At 42.0% G+C, this 21,455-nt stretch overlaps 1 protein-coding gene across 1 annotated transcript in view; it reads left to right on the top strand.

Moving 5' to 3' along the window:
- SNAPC3 (small nuclear RNA activating complex polypeptide 3) overlaps positions 1 to 21,455 on the top strand; it is a 107,454-nt gene that overhangs the window by 473 nt on the left and 85,526 nt on the right. The window contains exon 2 of the mRNA XM_033919136.1: positions 2,846 to 2,929. Within this exon, the coding sequence (XP_033775027.1) occupies positions 2,846 to 2,929 (84 nt within the window). The remainder of the gene's footprint in view (positions 1 to 2,845; positions 2,930 to 21,455) is intronic.

Genomic DNA, 21,455 nt, shown 5'->3' with positions numbered 1-21,455 from the left:
TTATTTAGGAATCCCTGGTCCAATTAGCCCCTTATTAATTTCATCGTGTCTTTATATATTTCACCCCATTCCGTTCATTTTTCTATACTACGGAAGCTGGGACTCATTCTCCAATAGAAACGTATTGGGTCAATTTTGAGGGGGCTTATATCGCTAATTTAAACTGTTTCACACATTTCAAACAAGTGTCTTTTTTACCGGGTTTAATCTCATGCCCTCAAATGAACATTCTCAACCCTTTTATACTCTGTGGGGCTCATAATCAAAACTTAAACACGTTTAAAAACCCACCCAAGTCGGCACTTTGACAACCTAAAAGACAGCTCGTCCAAGTGTCGATAAACCGATTTTCTGGACATGTCGAGAGACTTTTTTGGCCTCTGAATCCCGCTGTGTGCCCAGAGCTAAAAGGGGCGGTTAGGTCGGGATGTGGACTGACCTAGGGTGGCAGAGAGCAGGAGAGTGGGCAAGGACAGTAAGCAATTGGTCCTCAGCAGTCGCTACATTTCGGATAGGCAAATCCAATCGGTATTTCTTCTTCTGCTTAGTGAATCGATGGCCTCCTACTTATGCATGCCCTCCTACTTATGCATGCCCTCCTACTTATGCATGCCCTCGTTTGCATGGGCGGATCGGATTGGGTGGGAGATTGATCGAGCAGAAGGTTAGTGAATTGGGTCAGGGAATGATTGCAAACTGGTCGGGACACATCGGTGAGTTTAGTGAATCTAAGCCTAGGTGCTAAATTTTAAAAAAAGTCTTTATGTCCAGCAAACTCCCAGTTTATTCGCTGCTGGTAATACTAATCTGGATAAAAGTGGTTGTCTATGTAGCCTTCACATATAGGAACATGAACAAAGATGCTAGGAATTATTAAAAAAGGGATGGTTAACAATACTAAGAATGTTTTAATGCCTCTGTATCGCTTCATGGTGCAACCTTACCTTGAGTATTAGGTTAAGTTCTGGTCTCATCTCAGAAAAGATATAGTGGCATTAAAAAAGGTTCAAAGAAGAGCGACCAAGATGATAAAGGGGATGGAACTCCTCTCGTATGAGGAAAGACTAGAGAGGTTAGGGCTCTTCAACTTGAAAAAGAGATGGCTAAGGGAGATATCGAAGTCTACAAAATCCTGAGTGGTGTAGAACAGGTACAAGTGAATCGATTTTTCACTCTGTCAAAAATTACAAAGACTAGGGGACACTCAATCAAGTTACAGGGAAATACTTTTAAAACCAATAGGAGGAAATATTTTTTTACTCAGAGAATAGTTAAGCTCTGGAACACATTGCCAGAGGATGTGGTAAGAGCGGATAGCGTATCGGTAGCATGGAATGTTGCTACTCTTTGGGTTTTTGCCAGGTACTAGTGACCTGGATTGGCCACCATGAGAACAGGCTACTGATGGACCACTGGTCTGACCCAGTAAGGCTATGCTTATGTTCTTATGTACTCTTTTTCTTTAAATTAGCTAATATATTTCTTGCATGCACTCGTTCTTACATCCAAATAAAAAGAGACTTCTTTTATATTATTCTGCCTGGTATTTGGTTCAAAGCCCTCCTGTTTGAAATTTAGATAAGGATTTAAAACTACCTTTATTTCAGAAAGCTTATGCAATTTCAGCTTTGGTTGGGCCCTTGGTTCAGACCACTTGTCTTAGGGCAGACAGAAGATCAAAGTAGAGAATGAAATGGGGACAAATTTTTCCCAGTCCCCATAGGAACTCATTTTCCCCTTCTGTCCTGGCAAGCTCTTTTCCTGTCCCTGCCCCATTCCTGCAAGCTCTGTCCTCATCTACACAAGCCTCAAACACTTTATAATCATAAGTGTCCGAGGCTTTTGCGGTTAAGGCAGAGCTTACAGGAATGGGGCAGGAACAGCGACAAATCTCGTGAGGATGGGGAAATTGAATTCCTGTAGGAATGGGGAAAAATTTGTCCATGTCAATTTTCTAGATCACAGGTGTCGAAGTCGATTCTCAAGGGCCGCAATCCAGTCGGATTTTCAGGATTTACCCAATGAATATGCATGAGATCTCTTAGCATACAATGAAAGCAGTGCATGCAAATAGATCTCATGCATATTCAAACCCGACTGGATTGTGGCTCTCGAGGACCGACTTTGACACCCCTGCTCTAAATCAAAGCATCTTTGTCTCCATTCTCTACTATCCTGTCCTATTTAAACATTGACATTCCTTCTCTTTGATTAGCATATGAACCACCTGGTATATCAAGTGATTCTTAAACAATATGCTGAGTCCTATGAAATATATTAGACTATTTCTATGGGTGAAAGCATTCCAACTTCTGTAGCACAGAAACTCACAAACAGTGAAACATAGTTAGGGAATTCCTCCTTTTATCCTACCTTTCCCTATTTTCACAATCTGATTTGATCTGCACAATCTCTCCCATCACAATCTCTCCCATTAACAACTGATCTCATAAACTGTTAGCCACTAATCTCCAACTATGTAAGTTCCACACAATTTGTAGCATCTTTCTAATCATTGTAAACCGCATAGAACACGGTTCTGCGGTATATAAACTGTTGTTATTATTATTATTTTTTTTACTTTCCCAATAATATTACACATTTTAATTAAGCAGAGTTTATTAATTTCATAATTTAATTATGTGTTGCATTTCTGTATTCCACTTGTAACTTTATTGCAGGTTGTGCACTAATTTTCTGTTTCTCCTTCCCACTACCCCCTTCTCAAACAAATCCCCAGTATGCCACTTGTCCCTTACCCACTTTCAAAGTGAATGGAGTGTGAAATGATTGTGTACAACTGAAAATCTGTTAATTAATTGTTTGTTTCTTTCGTCTTTTTCAGTATGGATGCATTAAAATGCTTTGAAGATGATAATGTTGTTGATCCTGATATCATTCCTCAAGACACAGAACTGGTGACACTGGGGTATGTTGAAGTTCACCATGCAGGTATCTTCCCTGAGTAATTGCATCATGAATGTGGTGTATAGATCCCCAACCTCATTATGTAGGAATTTCCAGGGATAAATTCATGTGCTCAGAATGTGTATGCTGTCCTGCCTATCAAATCACAGTTATGGTTTTTACTTTTATACAAGCAGGAAATAATTTTGTGTTGCATAAATGTCCTGTGTGACCTTTGGAGATTACATGCCCATTTAAGACAGTTTGAGAACAGAGTAAAGCATTGGGGGCAATGTTCCCTCTAATTTTTCATAGGCTGTGTGCGCAAAAAATTTCATCTGTGCGCATTTTAAAGAAAAACTAAATTTGTGTGCGCTATAAAAATGATTGCCAGAGGGCCTGGAGTTCAGTTATGGGCATTTATGGGCAGGTCTTTGAGTTTAGTCTGAATTAACGAAAACACAATGTAATTTTAGTTACACTTTATGTAACATAAAGTCTCATTTCAATAAACATAAATTATGTTTCATTGAAATGTTTCATTGAGCGCTACCTATAAATAAGGTATCATTGTACTTTATACTTAAAATTTAGAAAATAACAGCAATTAAGTTTTTCCCTGCGATCTTTCATATTTATCTAGTCCAAATAAATTCTGTAAAGATCTGTTGAGCCTCCATCTTGAAGGTGACTCTTAACACGCATCAGCATTTCCAAATGCTCTAAATGTAAACGATTCCTTTGTTTAGTCTTCAAATTGTTCATTAGACTAAAACCATGCTCACAATCTGAACTAGATGCTAAGAATGTGGCACCAATGTCCATCAATTTTGCTAAATCTGCAAATTGATCATTCTAAAATGCAAATTTTGTCATATCTGGAAAGCTGTTTATCAGATTGCTTTTGATTTTTTTCTGCAACAAGGAATTTAAAGTCATTGTATTGCTGAATAATAACACTTTCCTCCAAAGAAATTGTTTATACTTTAAACAAAGAGATCTGATATGTCCATTTCCGAAGTCAAAGTCGCATTGTGATATTGCTGTACAGTCAAAAGCAGACCATTCCTCAACTTCATTTTCAGGAAATCTTTCACCCAGATGCAAACATAGGATGTTGATGAAGGTTAATATGGAATTAGTATCCACTGAAACTTTTTCTCCAGACCTCATCCTGTTGTCAAGAAGACTGTTGACTTTATCACTCCACTTAACCTTGTCGCCTAAAGTATTGCATTCGAAGTTTGATCAATTACCCTGTGCAAGATGATAAGCTTCCAATGGTGTCAAACCACGTTTTTGAAATGCCATGGTTAAGGGAGCCAGTTCTGATAAGACATCATTCAAAACTTCAAGTGTAATATGAAATTGTTCACTGTTCAGCTTCTTTTTTTTTTTTTAAATATCATGTTTATTAAGACCAGAAACAATGGGACAGCCACTGCCATCTACAATACAAAAACAATACTGATGCACAGGAAAGCATAGCAGAGATCATGCGGTACTATACATCATAACACTGTACAGAGGCCGAAGCCTACATAATCCTGGAATTACAGATTATATTAATGTAGCGCACTCCTGCGGAAATCTTATAACTAGCAGTGAGAGAGAACAGTAAGCCTCCCAGCGCCCCTCGCCCATATTTTCAATTAAGAGAAACCTCAATATCAACATCTACAACTGGGATCCCCAAACGATCCATTGCATCCTCTTATCAGTCATACCCCAGACAAACCATTCAGACCACCAATCACTCCCCATTCAGCTCTTCAGACTTACAGGTTCACACTCGCTGTTGTCAAACTCACAGCAAGGGCGTATAGGTATGCAAAATGCAAAAACTCAAATACTCAAATGCTCTGACACTCGAACCCATGGCAGATCAAGCGAAAGTAACATGAACCAAACCCTCAAAGTGTCTAGGCAACCTGGGTTAAGGTCGCCCTCCAGAATGAGCAATAGAGTTTCCAGTGAGCCTGGTGTCGGGATGCATAAGTGTCCAGTTCAAAGCTCGCTTGCAGATGCATCCAGGATATCCACATATTGTATGTCGGTACCTCCTCCGCAGTCCAATATTTCAGGATGAGTTGTTTGCCCACGAGGATCGCGTGTAGCAGGTACTTATGAGCGGGAAAGTCCATGCCTTGCTGTTTGAGATCAGTAACATCTCCCATCAACAGTGCAATAGGGTTCCAAGCCATCTTGCACTGTAGGACGTTCTCCAAACAGAGCTTCACAGAGTCCCAGAAATGCAGTTTGGTGCAAGCAAAGAACGAGTGGACATAATCACCCCTATGAGAGTTACATTTGGAACAGATGTCAACACTCCACAGTCCCATATGATAGCCCCGGGCTCTAGTGATATAGGCCCGATGCAATATTTTATATTGTGTTTCTTGCAGGCCCGCAGCCTTCACATGCAAATAAAGAGTTTGAAAAAGGAGCCTGAGATCGTGTACAGAAACAGACATCCCCAGCTCAGTAGACCATTCGCCCCCCAAAATATGTAGACATCCTTCCCCAGAGCTATCTCTCCCCACCTTGTACCAGGTAGAAATTTTGTTAGAAGCAGTAGGTGTGGAAAGGAAAACCAGATCCAAAGGGCCATATCTCCATCGATCCCCGTGAGCACGTACTAAAGAGTGAAAATAGTGATGAATTTGCAAAAAAGTGTACATATGCGCGGGTGGAATACGCCAAGCTGTCCGCAGTTGTGCAAAGGAGGGAAACTCCCCCCCTCCCAGTTCCAAGACATCACCCACAGTTGTGGTACGAGCAGTGCGGTCCCCCAGTCCCGCCAGGCCCCCCGCTCCAGAAGCAAAATCAGGGTTACGTAGAAGAGAAAGAAACGGGGATACAGAGGGCAGCCGGTTCTGGAGAGTACGCCACCACCGCCACGCCCGTTTGAAAGGAAGGAGAAAAGGCAAAATAGCGGAGCGGGGCCTCGCGTCCCCTCCTCGTACTCCATGAAGAAAGGAAGAGAAGGACCAAGGTAGGCAGCAGTCCTCTAGTAAAGATTCGGGGGAATAACGACGCGAAGATACCAATTGCTCATGAATCCATCGAAGGAGTGCGGCAACATTGTAAAGTCGCAAAGTGGGCAGACCTAATCCCCCTCGATCTCGGCTCTGGGACAATTTAATTGAGTTAATACGTGCTTTCTTCCCCCTCCACACGAAGGCGCAAATGATGGATTGATAGGCGCTTTCATCCGAGCAGGAAATCCAAACAGGTATGGTTTGCAGTGGGTAGAGCAATTTCGGGAACATCACCATTTTGACCAAGGCCACACGCCCGAAGAGCGAGAGAGGCAGCGATTGCCATTTAAGACAGAGAGTTTTAATCCGTCCGATGGTGGCAGAAATGTTAGCCTCGTATAACTTGCGCGGGTCTCGGTAAAGCATGATGCCGAGATATTTCAACTTTCCCGGGGCGATACCCACTCCAAGGCCTCTACACCAAGGCTCCGTTGGCGAACCCCCTAACAATAGAGCCTCCGTCTTATCGAAATTAATTTTTAAACCCGAGAATACACCATAGGCTCGAATTATGGACATCAGAATAGGCATGTTCCGGTCTGCATTAGTAACATATAAGAGCATGTCATCAGCGAACATACTGATGCGAAATTCATTGTTACCCACCCTAAGACCCTCCAACCGAGCATCTTGACGAATTCGAGCTGCCAAAGGCTCAAGCGAGAGAAGGAAAAGAAGGGGCGAAAGGGGGCAGCCCTGTCGCGTGCCCCGACCCAAAGGGAATGGGTCAGAAACTCCACCATTCACTAAAAGTTGCGATGTGGGTTGGTGATACAGAGCCAGCAACCATGCGAGAAAGTCCCCCTGGATCCCGAAGCGGCCAAGCGTCCGAAAGAGATGTGGCCAAGAGACCATGTCGAACGCCTTTTCCATGTCCAGGCTAGTGATGAGTGCCCTATCAGAGACGGCTCGAGGGTGTTGTAGCACTGCGAGCACCCTCAGTAAATTCATGGACGCGTGTCTGCCGGGTACGAAACCGACTGTTCAGCTTCTTATAGCAGTATAGCAATAGGATCATTATCTTTGTCTTCTTCAAAATATTTTAACAGGGGATCATAATTTTGAATAATTGCTTTAAGTGCAAAGTGTCTAGATAACCAGCGTACTTCATTCAGAGGTCTGAAAGCAATTGATTCACATTCAGATGCATCTGCTATTTCTTGAAATTTGCATCGTTTAGTAGAAGACCGACAGAACACCATGTACACAGTTCTCATTACAGTTTCTACTTCTTTCATCAATTTTACTTCTTTCTATGAATCAGAAAGTCCCAAATCTTCCCAATGTGCAACACAATGTTGCTGCACTAAATGTGGAATGTCTTTTCTCAGCTGTGCTGCAACACCATCTTTTTTGCCAACATAACAGAGGCACCATCAGAGGTGAACATAACCATTTTATTCAGGTCAAGTTCATGTTTCCTATAGAATTCCCTAATTGCTGTTACTATTGATGTAGCATCACATGCTTCCAACTGTAGCATCCCACCAAATGATGTCCTATACTCATTTGAATAGACTGGCCAATACTTAAAGTAGAGTATTAAGTACTTGTTGACAGAAATGTCTGTGCTTTCATCAAAAGTTAATGTATGATACGTTGCTAATTTAATGTCTGCCATACAATCATCTTGCACGATGCCATTGATAATTCCAAGAAATTCAAACGCATAGTTTTTGCTTCTCCAGCTATCAGGTATACTAACATACTTCGCCATGTGCTTATTGATATCTTGAACAGAGAGCATTGAGATATTCATCTTAATGGCCAGCACAACACTGTTGACAAGAACCTTAATTTCATCAGGACTGGAATGCTTCCGTTCATTACTAATTTGCCTGTTTTCTTTTTTGGTTGGGCTTTCAAGCAACATGTTAACCAGTCCCCCTCTTAAATTCGGATTTTTACTTCTGAGTTTCCTAATACTGTCGGTATGAGATTTACTTGATAGATTGTGTTTCAGAAAGTCCAGTTTCCAAACATCATCCCATATTTTTCCAGTAGAGAATTTTCCAGTTGCTTTGGCATCTTGACAATAACAACACACAACTCCATAGTCTTCATCATAGGTAAATATTTCACACAGTCTAACATGCATTGTATTTCGAGATTCCGGTGTCTCCGTTTCAACAATTTCTTCAAGCCATTCAGACCTAAAAGCTATTGCAGCTCTCTTGTGTTTTACACTTTTCACCATTCATGGTTTAGACATTTTAAGAATTATATCTGGTTGCAATTTAATAAATGAATACAGTTATACAACTGCAGTACCACGCTGCACACTACGATTCCACGAAATAAACAATATGGCGGAACTTCAGGAAGTCAAAGAATCGGAAGTGTTTCATATCCTATGGGCCATAGGCTATGGCTCTATGGGGCACGTGATGTGTCAAGTTCAACTGCCAAAGATAATGGAATCACGTGAATTATTTCAAATTTATATTATAGAGCTTCAATAAATGTGATAAATGGAAAATCAGAACAGCTGGTTTTCTGCAACATTTCATTTTAGCAGTGGCAATCATTTTAGGTAAAAATTTATTTTTTTTGTGTGCACTATTTTAATTTGTGTGTGCGGGTTCGGCAAGTTGTGTGTGCACGCACAAGCGCACAGCTTAGAGGGAACAGTGATTGGGGGTTGTATTTCTTGAAGCCAGAAAGCAACTGTCACAGTAGTCAGGGTACGCTACAAAGGCACCTTCTTAATTACACACTGGAACCAAAATAGCCCGACTTGCAGAGACTCTTAAAGGAACAACTCTGAGATTGGTTCAGCAAACAAAGTCCACAGTGGTGAATGGAGCCTCTTGGAAGGGGGCACATAGCCCCAGATCCCATTTAACAATTGTTGTTACTTCCTCTGACCTCGTTCATAAGGCAATAAATGGAAGCTTTTGGTGAAAAGGAGGAGGGAACCTGTAAGTGTGCACTAGCTCAGGCCTGCTGTTGCCCCGCCTGGGCCTGGGACCAACTTCAACAACTTCTTGTTCTACAGAGGAGTGTAGAGGTCTGTATTTGTAGGTTGGGGTGGGGTGAGGCACAGACACAAAAATGTTGAAGTATCTCCCCCTAACTTCACATAGGCTGCATACTTCAGGTTAAAGGTGGGCTGGAGAACTAGAAAAACCTTTCTGCCTTAGCAACAGCATCATATGAATCCAGAGCCCAATGGAATAGCACATATGTACCAGCAGGTGGAGTTGTGAGTATATGTTTTATTTGAACTTCTTTTCTGGTTGTGGTTGTGGCTGCGGGTTCGGTGTGAGTCTACAGAAGGAATGTTTTTTATCAAACGCTATCTTCTATAGAGTTGTGGAAATGGTTTAGCGATTGACAAGTAAATTTACATTTGTATGAAGTTTATTCAGTAAAGGGTTTCAAGTATATAGATAGAGCTCCGTTGACGGAACTGGTGCCTTCCCGCGTGTTGTAGGCACGTACTTGTTTTCATACTCTGGCAGCAGTGCCACAGTGGTAGTGGGATTTCTCCCCAAGGTGTACTCTGCTTGGCAGTTCCCGCAGCCAGGTGGAGGTGAATATTTGGACGGCTCCGGGTGTGTTCTTTACATAGCCGATTCCTGAATGAGCGCAAGAGGCGTGCGCTTATTTTCCTAAGTTGAGGAGAACGAAGCAGCATTTAATAATCTCTCTCCAATGTTCATTTTAAGCATTTTATGCCATGACAGTGGGAAAAATATTTTAGATTCAAACAGTTTTTATTGTATCATCAAATACAATATATACAACATCAAAAGACATCAATAATGCATCAATTATTAATATACATAATAAAAGACAAATTCCAATATCAATAAACCCCCACTTATCTATATGAGTGTGAATCTTTACCGTCCCTCTCCACACCCACCCCTTCCCACCCAATAGTACTCTCTACTCAATGATACTCTCTCTCGGAAAAATATTTTAATGGTTGGCTCCGGTTAGGTTTTTAATGCACTTTTGATAGAGCTGGCTCATTTCGGCATGAAACAGACACATGCTTGGGTCTCCGGCGTTAGCTTTCACGGGGTTTATTTTGCAGCTGACTTAGGTCACTGTATCTCACGGCTTCCCTGTTTTCGGGGTTCTACGCGACGGGAGTGTTTCAACAGCTTTTGCCACTATTGCGGTGATATACCTTATAATAATAATTTATTTCTTATATACCGCTATACCGTGAAGTTCAAATCGGTTTACAGTAAAGATACATTTTTACAGTACATGGGATACAAGGGGTTTACAATAAAGATACATTTTGTCAGGACATGTTATGCAAGGGGAGAGAGGGTAAGAGTTAGTTTCAAATCTAGAATTGGGGAGGCAAGGTAGAGAGGAGTGCCTAGCGAGGAAGAGGAGGTTAGGAATTTAAAATTTGTTAAACAATCGAGTTTTCAGGGATTTTCTGAAGCCTGCGTATGTAGTGGCCTCAAGTATGGGTTTTCCAAGCCAAGTGTTCAGCCTAGCTGCCTGGAATGATAACATTCTATCTATAAACTTTTTGTATTGGTAAGATTTCAGGGAGGGGTAATTAAATAGGTTTGTTCTGCGAGTGCTCTTGTTGGAACGTTTGAGAAAGAACTGGGAGATTAGGTAAGTTGGAAGCATCCCAAAGAGAGCTTTGTAACAAATACAAGCAAACTTGAAGATGATTCTGGATTCTACAGGTAACCAGTGGAGTTTCTGATAGTAAGGGGTAATGTGTTCCCATTTTTTTAAACCGTGGATTAATCGGATCGTGGTGTTCGGAATTAATCTCAGTTTGTTGAGGTTCTTTTTATAAGCACCTAGGTATATGATATTACAGTAATCTAGAATGCTTAAGATGGATGATTGTACTAGCAAACGGAAGGACTTTTCATCGAAGAATTTTTTAATAGTGCGAAGTTTCCATAGAACCGAAATACATTTTTTAAACAGTAGGTTTGTGTGATTTTCCAGGGTTAGGTCTTTGTCAAGGGTTACCCCCAGTATCTTTATGGTTTGGTCAATTTTGTATTCTCGACTCTGTAAGTGAATAGTATTTTCTTTTATCTTTTCGTTGAGGGATGCCAGGAAGAAGTTGGTTTTTTCTGTGTTGAGTTTCAGTTTGAAGGCCATCATCCAGCGCTCTATCTGATTTAGGGTGTTGGTTAAGGAGTTGATGTATTGTGACGTTGGGGAGGTTAGAGGAATCACTACAGTAATGTCGTCTGCGTAAATGTAGAAGATGAGCCCTAGGCTTTGTAGCAGGTTTCCTAATGAACTTAGGTAGATATTAAAGAGGGTCGGGGATAGGAGGGAACCCTGGGGTAATCTGTAGTTGTTATTCCAGCTATGGGAAAGTTTGTCATCTTTGAATCCCTGGTAGGATCTGTTCCTGAGGAATCCCTGGAACCAATTGTGAGCGTTTCCTGTGATGCCTATGGCTTTTAGGCAGTTCAAAAGAATGGTGTGATCTACTAGGTCAAAGGCGCTACTTAGGTCCTGTTGCAGGATCATGGCACTGGTACCTTGGTGAGGAGGGAGTTAGGTGGTTTAGTAGCGAGGCCATGATTGTTTCTGTGCTGTGACCAGGTCTGAAGCCTGATTGGTTGTTGTGCAGTATGTTGAATTTGTCTAAATATGTGGGATTATGTGTGTGTTTCCCCTCTCTCTCTATTTGAAAAGACTTAACTACTTTAATTGGGACTGTACTGTTACACCTCATGGTACTTAAGAAAGAGATTCTGCACTGTGCTCAGCCGCCCAATCTCGTTTTTTTGCTGCTATGGGTCGGTAGAAGGCAAATTGCTGCACAGTGATGTCAGTGGCATGAGAGTACCCTGTGTTTCATACGGGTATCTTTTTGTCTCTCTCAGGGATCCCGAAGGGTGAGTCTATGGAGGTTTAGACATTCACCAAGAACAAGAGTATGGGATTCTGAACAGGTTATAGGACTATGGTGGTGACTCCACTGGGAACTTCAGCTACTGCATTGCTTGTGTTCATGCCTATCTTTCACATGAGATTGCTACCGCAGTCGCTTTTGTTCCAGTGGTTCCCAGTATCTCAAGGCTCTAATTGTAGTATCTAGTAGGCTCCTCAAGCATCACTCAATATAATTTGGTGGCTCAGCGAGATTAATCTTTTCAAAGGCATGCCTCGGTCTTTGCAGGACTGGCTCATAGTCACCAAACATCCCAGGCTGTCGGGTTGGGGGACTCAGTGCCTTCAATCCTCAGTGCAAGGAGTCTGGTATTAAAAGGAGACTCAGTACTTGTTCATTCTTCTGGACTGAAGCATGATCGGGCTACCGTTTCAGGAGTTTCAGACCATTCTTCCGGAATGACGATAAAGGCCTTTTAGGACAATGTTATGATGGTGGTATTTCTCTACAGTTGGCGAGTAAAGTAATGGTTCTACTTCAGTGGGTGGAATCTCATCTTCCTCTTCTGTCAGCGCATCATTTTACAGGACAGGAAAAGGGTTTAGATAGACTTTCTCACCACAAAATCTGAGCAGGGACCGTCTATTGTATGTTAAAATGTACAGTGCTGCGCACCCCTTTCAGCGCTTTAGAAATAATAAATAGTAGTAGTAGTAGTAGTAAACCTTCTATATCCTGGAAATTGGGAACTATTCGCTCAGGCGTTCCAGCTCTTTGTATAAAGATGAGATCTCCTAGAACTAGACCTCATGGCCTTGTCTCGAAATTCAAAGCTTCCTAGCTTCTTCAGCAGACGCAGGTAGTGGCAGTCAGAGGGGGGTAGCAACGTTGCTTCTTTCTCGCCTCTGGTTTCTCTTTTTAAAGTCTTTTCCCCTGGCTGATGATTGAATGGATTTGCCATCTCAAGCTCGCTTTCAGGGCACAGAAATCAGAGAATCTCTAGATTGGCTGCGCTGTCCTTGCTATGCGGATCTGATGAGTCTTTCGATGGCCAAACTGAGATTCACGGTATATCTGGATTTACTCACCTAGGGTCCAATCAACATGGATATTTGTCCTACTTTGGTATTACGACCTAGCTTTTGAAAAGTCATGGCTGACATTTAAGAGTTATGCGAAGTAGGTTTTTTCTTCTCTTCTCCAGGTGATACTGACGTCTTCACCTGTGGCTTATGCTACCATTTGGAGGCTTTTCCTTTCTTGAGTACTTCTCAACATTGGCATCCTTTCAGACTTCTGTGTTTTATAGTCTTTCTTTTTTGGCACAAGCGTTTTGCTAAGGGCTTAGCGTTCAATTCCCTTCAGCTTCAAGTGGCAATCTTAGCTTGTTACAAGGGCTAGGTATCTCGCTCACTTCTCAGCTTCCTGTAGTTCAGTTCCTAAAAGGAGTACAGTATTTTCGTGGACCTCTTAAGAAGCCCTGTCCGGAGTACAGACTTAAGGTACTTCTTCACAGTTTACAGAAGGCTCCATTTCAACCTTGTCTTTTGAGACCCTAAAAGGCTGTGACATTGAACACTGTGTTCTTGTGGCCATGGTTTCAGCTCGGCGGTTTTCTGAGTTTCAGGCCTTGTACGGCAGGGATTCTTATTTCTGATTTACAAATTCCTTCCTTCTTCCTGGGAGGAGGAATGGAGAGGCGAGCTTTCTTCACTTTGTTTCTTACAAGTGTGTAGCATTCTCCGCGATCTGTAGGTTTCTAACGACTTTTAGTTGTTTAGATCACTTCTTTGTATTCTTCAAGGGACGCGACAAACGTATGGCAGCATTCAAAGCCTTGAAGGGTCCAGGAAGACATTTTTTATGCTTACTTGATGGCAGGGAAGCGGTTGGCGGAGAACTTTATGACCATTCAGCCAGAACGATGGCTACTTCTTAGACTTGGTCCAGAGGTTTTTTTCCTTGGAGGAGTTTTGTCATGCAGCTACTTGGTCTTCCAAGAATACTATCAGACATCTTAACAATACATTTACATGGAAACTGCAGGAAAAAAAGTCCCTTTGAGGTCCAACACCTGGGATTTAAAGGCCAAAAAAGCCTTTCTTCGCAGTTGTGTGGCCCTACAAAGGTCAAGAAAAATCATCACTGAATGTCCCAGAAACTGAACATCTTTAAAATGAAAATACGGTATAACTGAAGAATCCAATTCCTATCATATTCCAACGCAAAAGATGCAATGAGGGTAGTTGTAGTCACTACCGATCTAGAATCTTCAAGGAAGCCAGTAAGATCAAAATTGGCTCCCTCTTTCTGTTCTTGTACTACATAACATAACATAATAACAGATTTCTAGACCGCATAACCGTGCAGTTTACAAAACATTATGCTATAAGAAAATACAATGTTGATGGGATGTGAAGATTTAGTTAGTCAGAAATTTAGAAAAGAGAAAAGATTTCAAAAGTTTTCAATAGTGTTTATAAGATATAGATCTAATCAATAGAGGATGGAAATCTTTGTCATGAGAAGCAGCCTGATAAGAAAGGCAATTCCCAAGATGTTTCTTACCTTTACAACCCTTTACAGAAGGGAACGTAAATAAGGCATGGATTTTCCTACTCCTCTCATTAGTCATGATAACAAATCTTTCAGCAAGATATAAAGGAGCGGCACCAAAAGCTACTTTGTAATATAAACAGCCTAATTTAAAAATCACCCAGGCCTCCACAGGGAGCCAATGGAACTCGCGATAATAAGGAGTGACATGATCGTACTTCCTCAGGCCGTAGATCATTCTTACAGCTGTGTTTTGTACCAAAGCCAGTCTAGCCAAATTTTTCTTAGCAGTCCTCAAATATATAACATTACAATAATCTAAAATACTCAAAAGTAATATCTGGACTAAGAGAGTAAAAGCGGTAGTGTCAAAATAGGATCTGACAGTACAAAGTTTCCACAGGGTTTATTTTATTACTGTCTATACTCTTGTTTTAGCTCAATATTTTTTATTATTGTCCATGCTCTTGTTTTAGTTGCCTAAGTTTATTACTATCTGTGCTTTTGTTCAGTGCCAAACTGTATTACTGCCAAAGGTTTCGCCTTTCTTCCCTACTCTTGACTATGCACTCAGCCAGCCTAATTAAGTCCCCTGCCCCTTCCTTAGCTCACACTAATCCCCCCCTGCTGCAGACTTTCACATACCAATCATCCGACCCTAACCCCGCCATGAATCCTTTCTTCTGGTTCCTTCTCCTCCTATTCTGCTCACCTCTCTATTCTTCCCTCTGTCTGATACCCCCATCCCCCAACCTACTCGACCCACCAAACACCAATAATATTTGCCCTGGCCTCAGAATCCCCATGCTGATACGCACCAGAATTCCCCCTTTCAAGAAAAATCTCCGAAAAGTCAACCTAAACTCACTAAAGCCACTGCCCCCAGCCAATCTTCCCAATGCTGTCTCTGACTCTCTCACCCCAGTCCCGACTCTTTATTGCAATGCCAAATCAGCATGCAATAAGACCCAAATCTTGAAGGACCTTCTAGATGAGTTCGACCCTGGATTCATGGATCGCCAAAGATGATCTTTTTACACAAAACGAACTCCTCCCCCATGGTTATCAAGGCCTCTTCTCCCCCAGATCCAACCGAAAAGGAGGCGGACTGGCACTGCTCTACAAATCTTTCTTTGACGTCCAGCTCCTTGAGAAGGGCACTCGCGCCTCTCTAGAATATATGCTTGTCTCTGTCAATGATGAACTCCGCACTCACCCATTGGGCATCTTATTACTATACCGCCCACCCACCCTTTGGAACAACTCTTCCAATCTCGTCTTTGAGGCTATAACAAACGCCTTTCTTAAATTTCAAAGACTACTGATTGTTGGTGATATTAATCTCCACCTTGATGACACCAACAGCAAGGACACGATCGAATTTAACAACTTCCTTACCTCTCTAGGTTTCCCCTCACCTACCTCTTCTCCAACCCACGAAAAAGGACATACACTAGACTTCACCACTTTCCTCGACCTTACTGCCTTCAAAACTTCAACCGATGACACCCGTTGGGAACAAGTCCCTTGGTCTGACCACTTCTTAGGAGCTACTTGCCTCCCCATTTTCATGTCACACCTTGAACCCCCATCCCATTCCTCCCATTCAATAACCTTCCGCAAGCAAATTTCGAGTAATCGTTTCTGGTCCAAATTTCTCAACCAACTCTCCTCCAATCCTAAGCCTACAGACTCTGAATCCTGCTGGTGCAATTGGATCTCCCTCTCCGAATCCATCTATCACTCCCTCGCTCCAATATCCACAAAAACCATCTCCTACCCCCGAAAGGCCCCTTGGTATCTACCGCTCCATAGAGAGCTGAAACAGAAATATCGCACTTTGGAGCGCAAATGGAAAAAATCTAAATCCCCCTCATAGACAGACCTGGAAGGTCAATATTAAACTTTACAATTCATTACTAAAAAAAGCCAAGAAGAATTTCTTTGGAGATAAAATCTCCAGATCCAACAATCAGATCAGTGCGTTGTTTAACATTTGGCGCTCCTTAACTACAAAAAAGTACCCATCCTTGCTCCCCTCGTCTCTATCAGCAGATGCCCTTGCAAAATTCTTCAATGAAAAGGTTACCACCCTAAGATGCTCCTTCCCGCCTACAGTCTCCTACAACTCCCTAATCTCTACTGACCTCAACCCTTCCCTACCTGTCTCTAATCCCATTCTAGCCGATAGATCCTGGACCGTTTTTGAGCTTGTTTTCGAATTGCAAGTCTCCAAACTCTGCCTCAAACTAAAAACTTGCAAATGTACTTTGGATCCTTTCCCCTCCTACCTATTTGAGAATATCTCTACACAGGCCATCGCTTCCCTCACCAAACTTATAAACGCTGCTCTAACATCGGGCCTTTTCTCCTCCGAAATGGGACATATTGCACTAACCTCTCTACTGAAAAAGTCCGACCTTGACCCCTCTATTCCCTCCAATTACCGTCCAATAGCAAATATCCCTCTCCTAACCAAGATGTTAGAATCCATCATATCCACTCAACTCTCATCCTACCTAGAAAGATTCTCTATTCTCCTATCCCACCAATTCGGCTTCAGACCCAACTTCAGCACCGAATCCCTATTAGCCTCACTAATCTCTAAGGTACAACAACTTCATTCTCGCAACAAATTCGCGGTACTTCTACAATTCGACCTCTCCCCAGCTTTCAACGTCATCCATCATGATATCCTAATCTTCCAACTCTCTGAAATAGGCATAAGTTCCACAGTCCTAAACTAGTTCTCGAAATTCCTACACTTACGCTCTTACACCGTTAACATAAACGGTACCTCATCCCCTCCCTGGAAGCCGATAAGTGGAGTCCCACAAGGCTCACCCCTCTCCTATCCTTTTCAATATTTACATGTCCTCTTTGAAACTCCTTCATCTATCCCCCCTGGAAACTCTCTACACCTATGCTGACGATATCCTCATCCTCCTTGAGACTGACTCGAACCTCATTAACCTCGCTGAGAACATATCCGCATGTATAATGAACCTTCATTCCTGGGCACATTCTGTACAAATGAAATTGAACGAGTCCAAAACAAAACTACTTTGGCTCGGCCCAATATTAGGTTATTTACCCACCTCCATCCCATTATCTTCCGGCTCCACTCTTCAGCTTGAGTTTTCAAGCAAAATCCTTGGCATCATCATAGACTCCTCTCTCTCCTTCAATGACCACCTCAACTTCTTGGTAAAAAATGCTTCTTTAGTCTTCATATGCTGAGGAAAGTGAGATTGTACTTTCATCATTCTCACTTCGTCGTCCTTGTTCAATCCACCATCCTCTCTAGACTGGATTATTGCAACTCCATCTATTTAAGCCTAACTAAAAAAAAACTCCATAGACTTCAGCTAATCCAGAACGCTGCGGCCAAGCTTATTTTCGCTAAAGGCAAGTTCGACCACGTCTCCCCATTCCTGTCCAAACTTCACTGGCTCCCAGTTCACTCCAGAGTCATCTTTAAATGTGCCTGTTTAGCTTTCAAGATCCTACATGGCATCCTCCCTCCCGTTATCCCACTCTTCTGGAACTCCTCTAACCCTAATTCCACTAGATCCTCCCAAAAACTGAAACTATCATTCCCCTCTGCAAAAGGTATATCCCGCGTAGGAAAACTAGAAACATCCCTCCCCTTTAGAACCACAGAACTCTGGAACAACCTCACATCCCCGCTCAGAATTTCAAGCTCCCTCCAATCCTTCCGCAAACACCTGAAAACTTGGCTCTTTTCAAAAATCTAACACCTCCCGCTCTTTGGTACCCTGTCCCTCTTTATCTTCCTATAACCCTTCATTGTAGCTCCTTTTCAACCTAACCCTGTAAACCGTGCCGAGCTCTACGCTTGTGGAGATGGCGCGGTATACAAACCTAAGGTTTAGTTTAGTTTAGTTTAATAACTCTTTTGAACCACTGTGTCTATCTGAGTTTTCATGGCCAAACACTGATCGAAAATGTCTCCCAGAATTTTAATTGTGGAGCTTATTTTAAATAATACTTAGTTGATCTTTATTGTTGGTTCAAAGTTAATCTTCTGTGCGGATACAAAAAAGAATTGTCTTTTCCTGATTTAATTTCAGCTTAAATTCTTGCATCCAGGTTCCATTGTGTTCAATACTGACTCAATAACTGTCCAGAGGACTTCCTGAGTTCACATAAAAAGCTTTGGTAATTGGAGGTATTGACTCCGGTATTTGCAAAATTTCTCTTAGATACTTCTTCAGCATCTCAATAGGTGATAACATAAGGGATTGTGGAAAATTCAACAACCTCAAGTTCAACCTACTTTCATAATTTTCCAGCCTCTCCAATTTTTGATGAATATTCAAATTATCCTTAACCAAAGCCAATTGTTTAGATTGTACTGTCTCAAATGTTCGCTCGATGTGTCTCTAAATTAGTGACTAAGTCCCAACATTGCTTTACCTGGGTTTGTACCAATTCTGGAATTTGCAACACAGTATCTAGACGTGCAGTCAATTCAGCTTCCAATAAACTTACAGCATCCCATACCTCTTCTAATGTTATCTTCTCAGGTCTCTTCTTCAGCCTTGGGATAACTCTAATTCCAGCGCCCAAGCCCCGGAGCTTCCAGGCCCCACTCCAAGGGGAGAACTCACCTTGGAGCTTCCCCCTTACGCTCCAACACATTGCTCCGTCATTGGGTGTCCCATTACTGCAGGTGGAGAAAAAGTCAGCATCCCAGCATTAGAGTAAGTCCCGATAACCACTTCGGTATCCAAGACTTCACTCTCCACCTGAAACTGTACACCACCGCAAGGCTGAGAGGGAGTCTTGCGCTGTTCAGGACTTAGTGTGGTGTCAGTGCTATGAGCCAAATCCTCCGACACATACTCCTACTCTCAAACATCTCTTTCCCCTTTTGTCAGGAGGAAACCCTCCAGTGTGCACTGTGCCAATACCGGAGAGGAAGCCGGCTCATCTGGGTAAGCACGCGGCTTTCCCTTCCTCTTCACCATCGCTACAAACTAGCGATGTCTCTGTTCACCCGGAGCTTCCTTCTGGGCGTCCAATTAAGTCGCCATCTTGCCCAGCTATCTTCAGTTTTTCCTTCTGCAAACAAACTCAAAAGATGTGTTCTGCTCTGCTTCTTTTTATTATTTTTGAGTATTTTTGCCATCAGCCTTTAACTTTCTGCGTGGCTTCGGTGCTCTGAAGTCCCCTTCATGGGCTTACTCCGCTGGGGAAAGGATACAGTGGAGCCAGTTTGCTTGGATGTCCCTTCAGGAGCTTGGGGTCAGTTTCCCTGGGAGCTGCTCACCTACTGATTTATCAGAGACTTAAGTGCAGGCTGTGGATTCCCCTGTGTAATAACCTTCTGGGTATCAGGGATCAGGCTGTGAAGTTTCTCCCCTGGCATGTCACATGGACATTAGGGGGTGGGAGTCCATGGTTGAGGTCTGCCTGCCGGCAGCCAGAAGATCTTCATTGGTGGATTTGTGCAGGCTATCTCTGAGGCAGACATCCTTTCCCTGCAGGCAGGCTGATAAAAGCTGACAAGGCACCAGAAGTCACAGTGAGTACTCCCATTATTCCCTATGGGGAAAATTGGAGGCGGGAGGGTGTGTGTCTGAAAACCCCCAGTTTTGAGGGTTTCTGGAGTTAGAGTTAGGTTCCTCTACCTCCAAAATCCCTTTTCTGCTATTTATTTATTTAGAGATTTTCACATTATTTAACAAGCATATCATCTTGTACAGAAAGTGCAATTAAGAAAACATAATATTAAAGTTATTTTCAATCCAGAAAATAAACCGAACAATAATAGGAAATAATTCTCAATTTAATCACACACTAGTCCTTAAAATTAGGATCCAAGACTTAAGAATTGGAGTGATTAAAGTACAAAAAGGCAAGCAAACAATCACATTATCTGATATTGAAAAGGAGCTAATTATTTCTTGGACACAGATGTTTTTCCATTTTCAAGGCGCTTCGTGGAAAGGAAAACCGTCAAATGAGCCGGTTCAAAGAACACATATTTCAAAGTATGATACAAGGATATCTAAGGAAAAATAAACCCACAATCTGGGTCATACCTGGTTTCAACATTAGAAATTCCCTTCTTCTCTTTTGAGTCTCTTTAGAGACATCTGGAAAAATTTGGTTATGGAAGCCAAGGAAGTCTCTGGTTCTATTTTTAAAGAAAAGTTTAAGAATCCAGTCTTTATCTGGAGCCAGAGCCACAGTCAGTAAGAGAGTGGCTGAAATAGCCATCTGTCTAATTTCATTTAGCCTGCTTACTGTCTCAGACATGTTGTATATTTCCAGATATTGGTATCTGTTGTGAGACAGCTCTGAAGAGTGCTAATCTCCCTGTTTTAGTGAGAAAAGCGAGAGATTTGAGTGCTGGTTGCACTTCAGGTAGGTGGCTTGTTTATTTCCCCCTTGTTTTCAGTTATATTTATATTGGCATTGATTTATTGTCTTTGACTTGTTGCAGAGCAGAAAAGAAATGGCTTGGTCGGAGAGTACCTCATAACCCCCCTCCTTATTTCTTCTTTTATAGAAATTGTGAACTGCTTTGATATGAACTGTAGAGATGAGGCACAGCCCAGAGAGGAAGCAGAGCTGAGAGTTAAAGATAGATGTCTTCTATAAACTCTCGAGTAAAGGAGAATAACCCATTGGTCAAGACTCGTATGCATTTCTACTAGAAAGATTGAGGTAAAAACCAAATCTTCCCTTCTGGCAGGGGTCAGATGGTAATATACAGTATATTAATATTTCATTAAAAAATGTTTGGGTACTTATGTTAAGTGAACTTGTTGCTTTAATTTTGATGCTGGATATATTTTAAAAGTTTTAGTCTTGTTTTGTTTTCTCTGTTCATTTTTGCCTTTCAAGTTTCCTTCCCCTGTTGTGTGCTCTTTATGCTGCCCTGATGTCGCATTGGTTTCATAATTTCCAAGTTTCCTGAAGCAGGCATCATGCTGAAACATGTTGGATACTCTTCATATGGTTTGGCATTAACAGTGGACTAGTAGTAGACACACTTGTCATATAATTTGGCAGCAACAATGGACTTTAGCAACCCACATGAATCTTACATGTATTTTGTTTATTTAAAG

The sequence above is a fragment of the Geotrypetes seraphini genome, chromosome 1, assembly GCF_902459505.1.
Source record: "Geotrypetes seraphini chromosome 1, aGeoSer1.1, whole genome shotgun sequence".
Classification (NCBI taxonomy): domain Eukaryota; kingdom Metazoa; phylum Chordata; class Amphibia; order Gymnophiona; family Dermophiidae; genus Geotrypetes; species Geotrypetes seraphini.
This window is presented reverse-complemented; position numbering and strand designations above follow the sequence as displayed.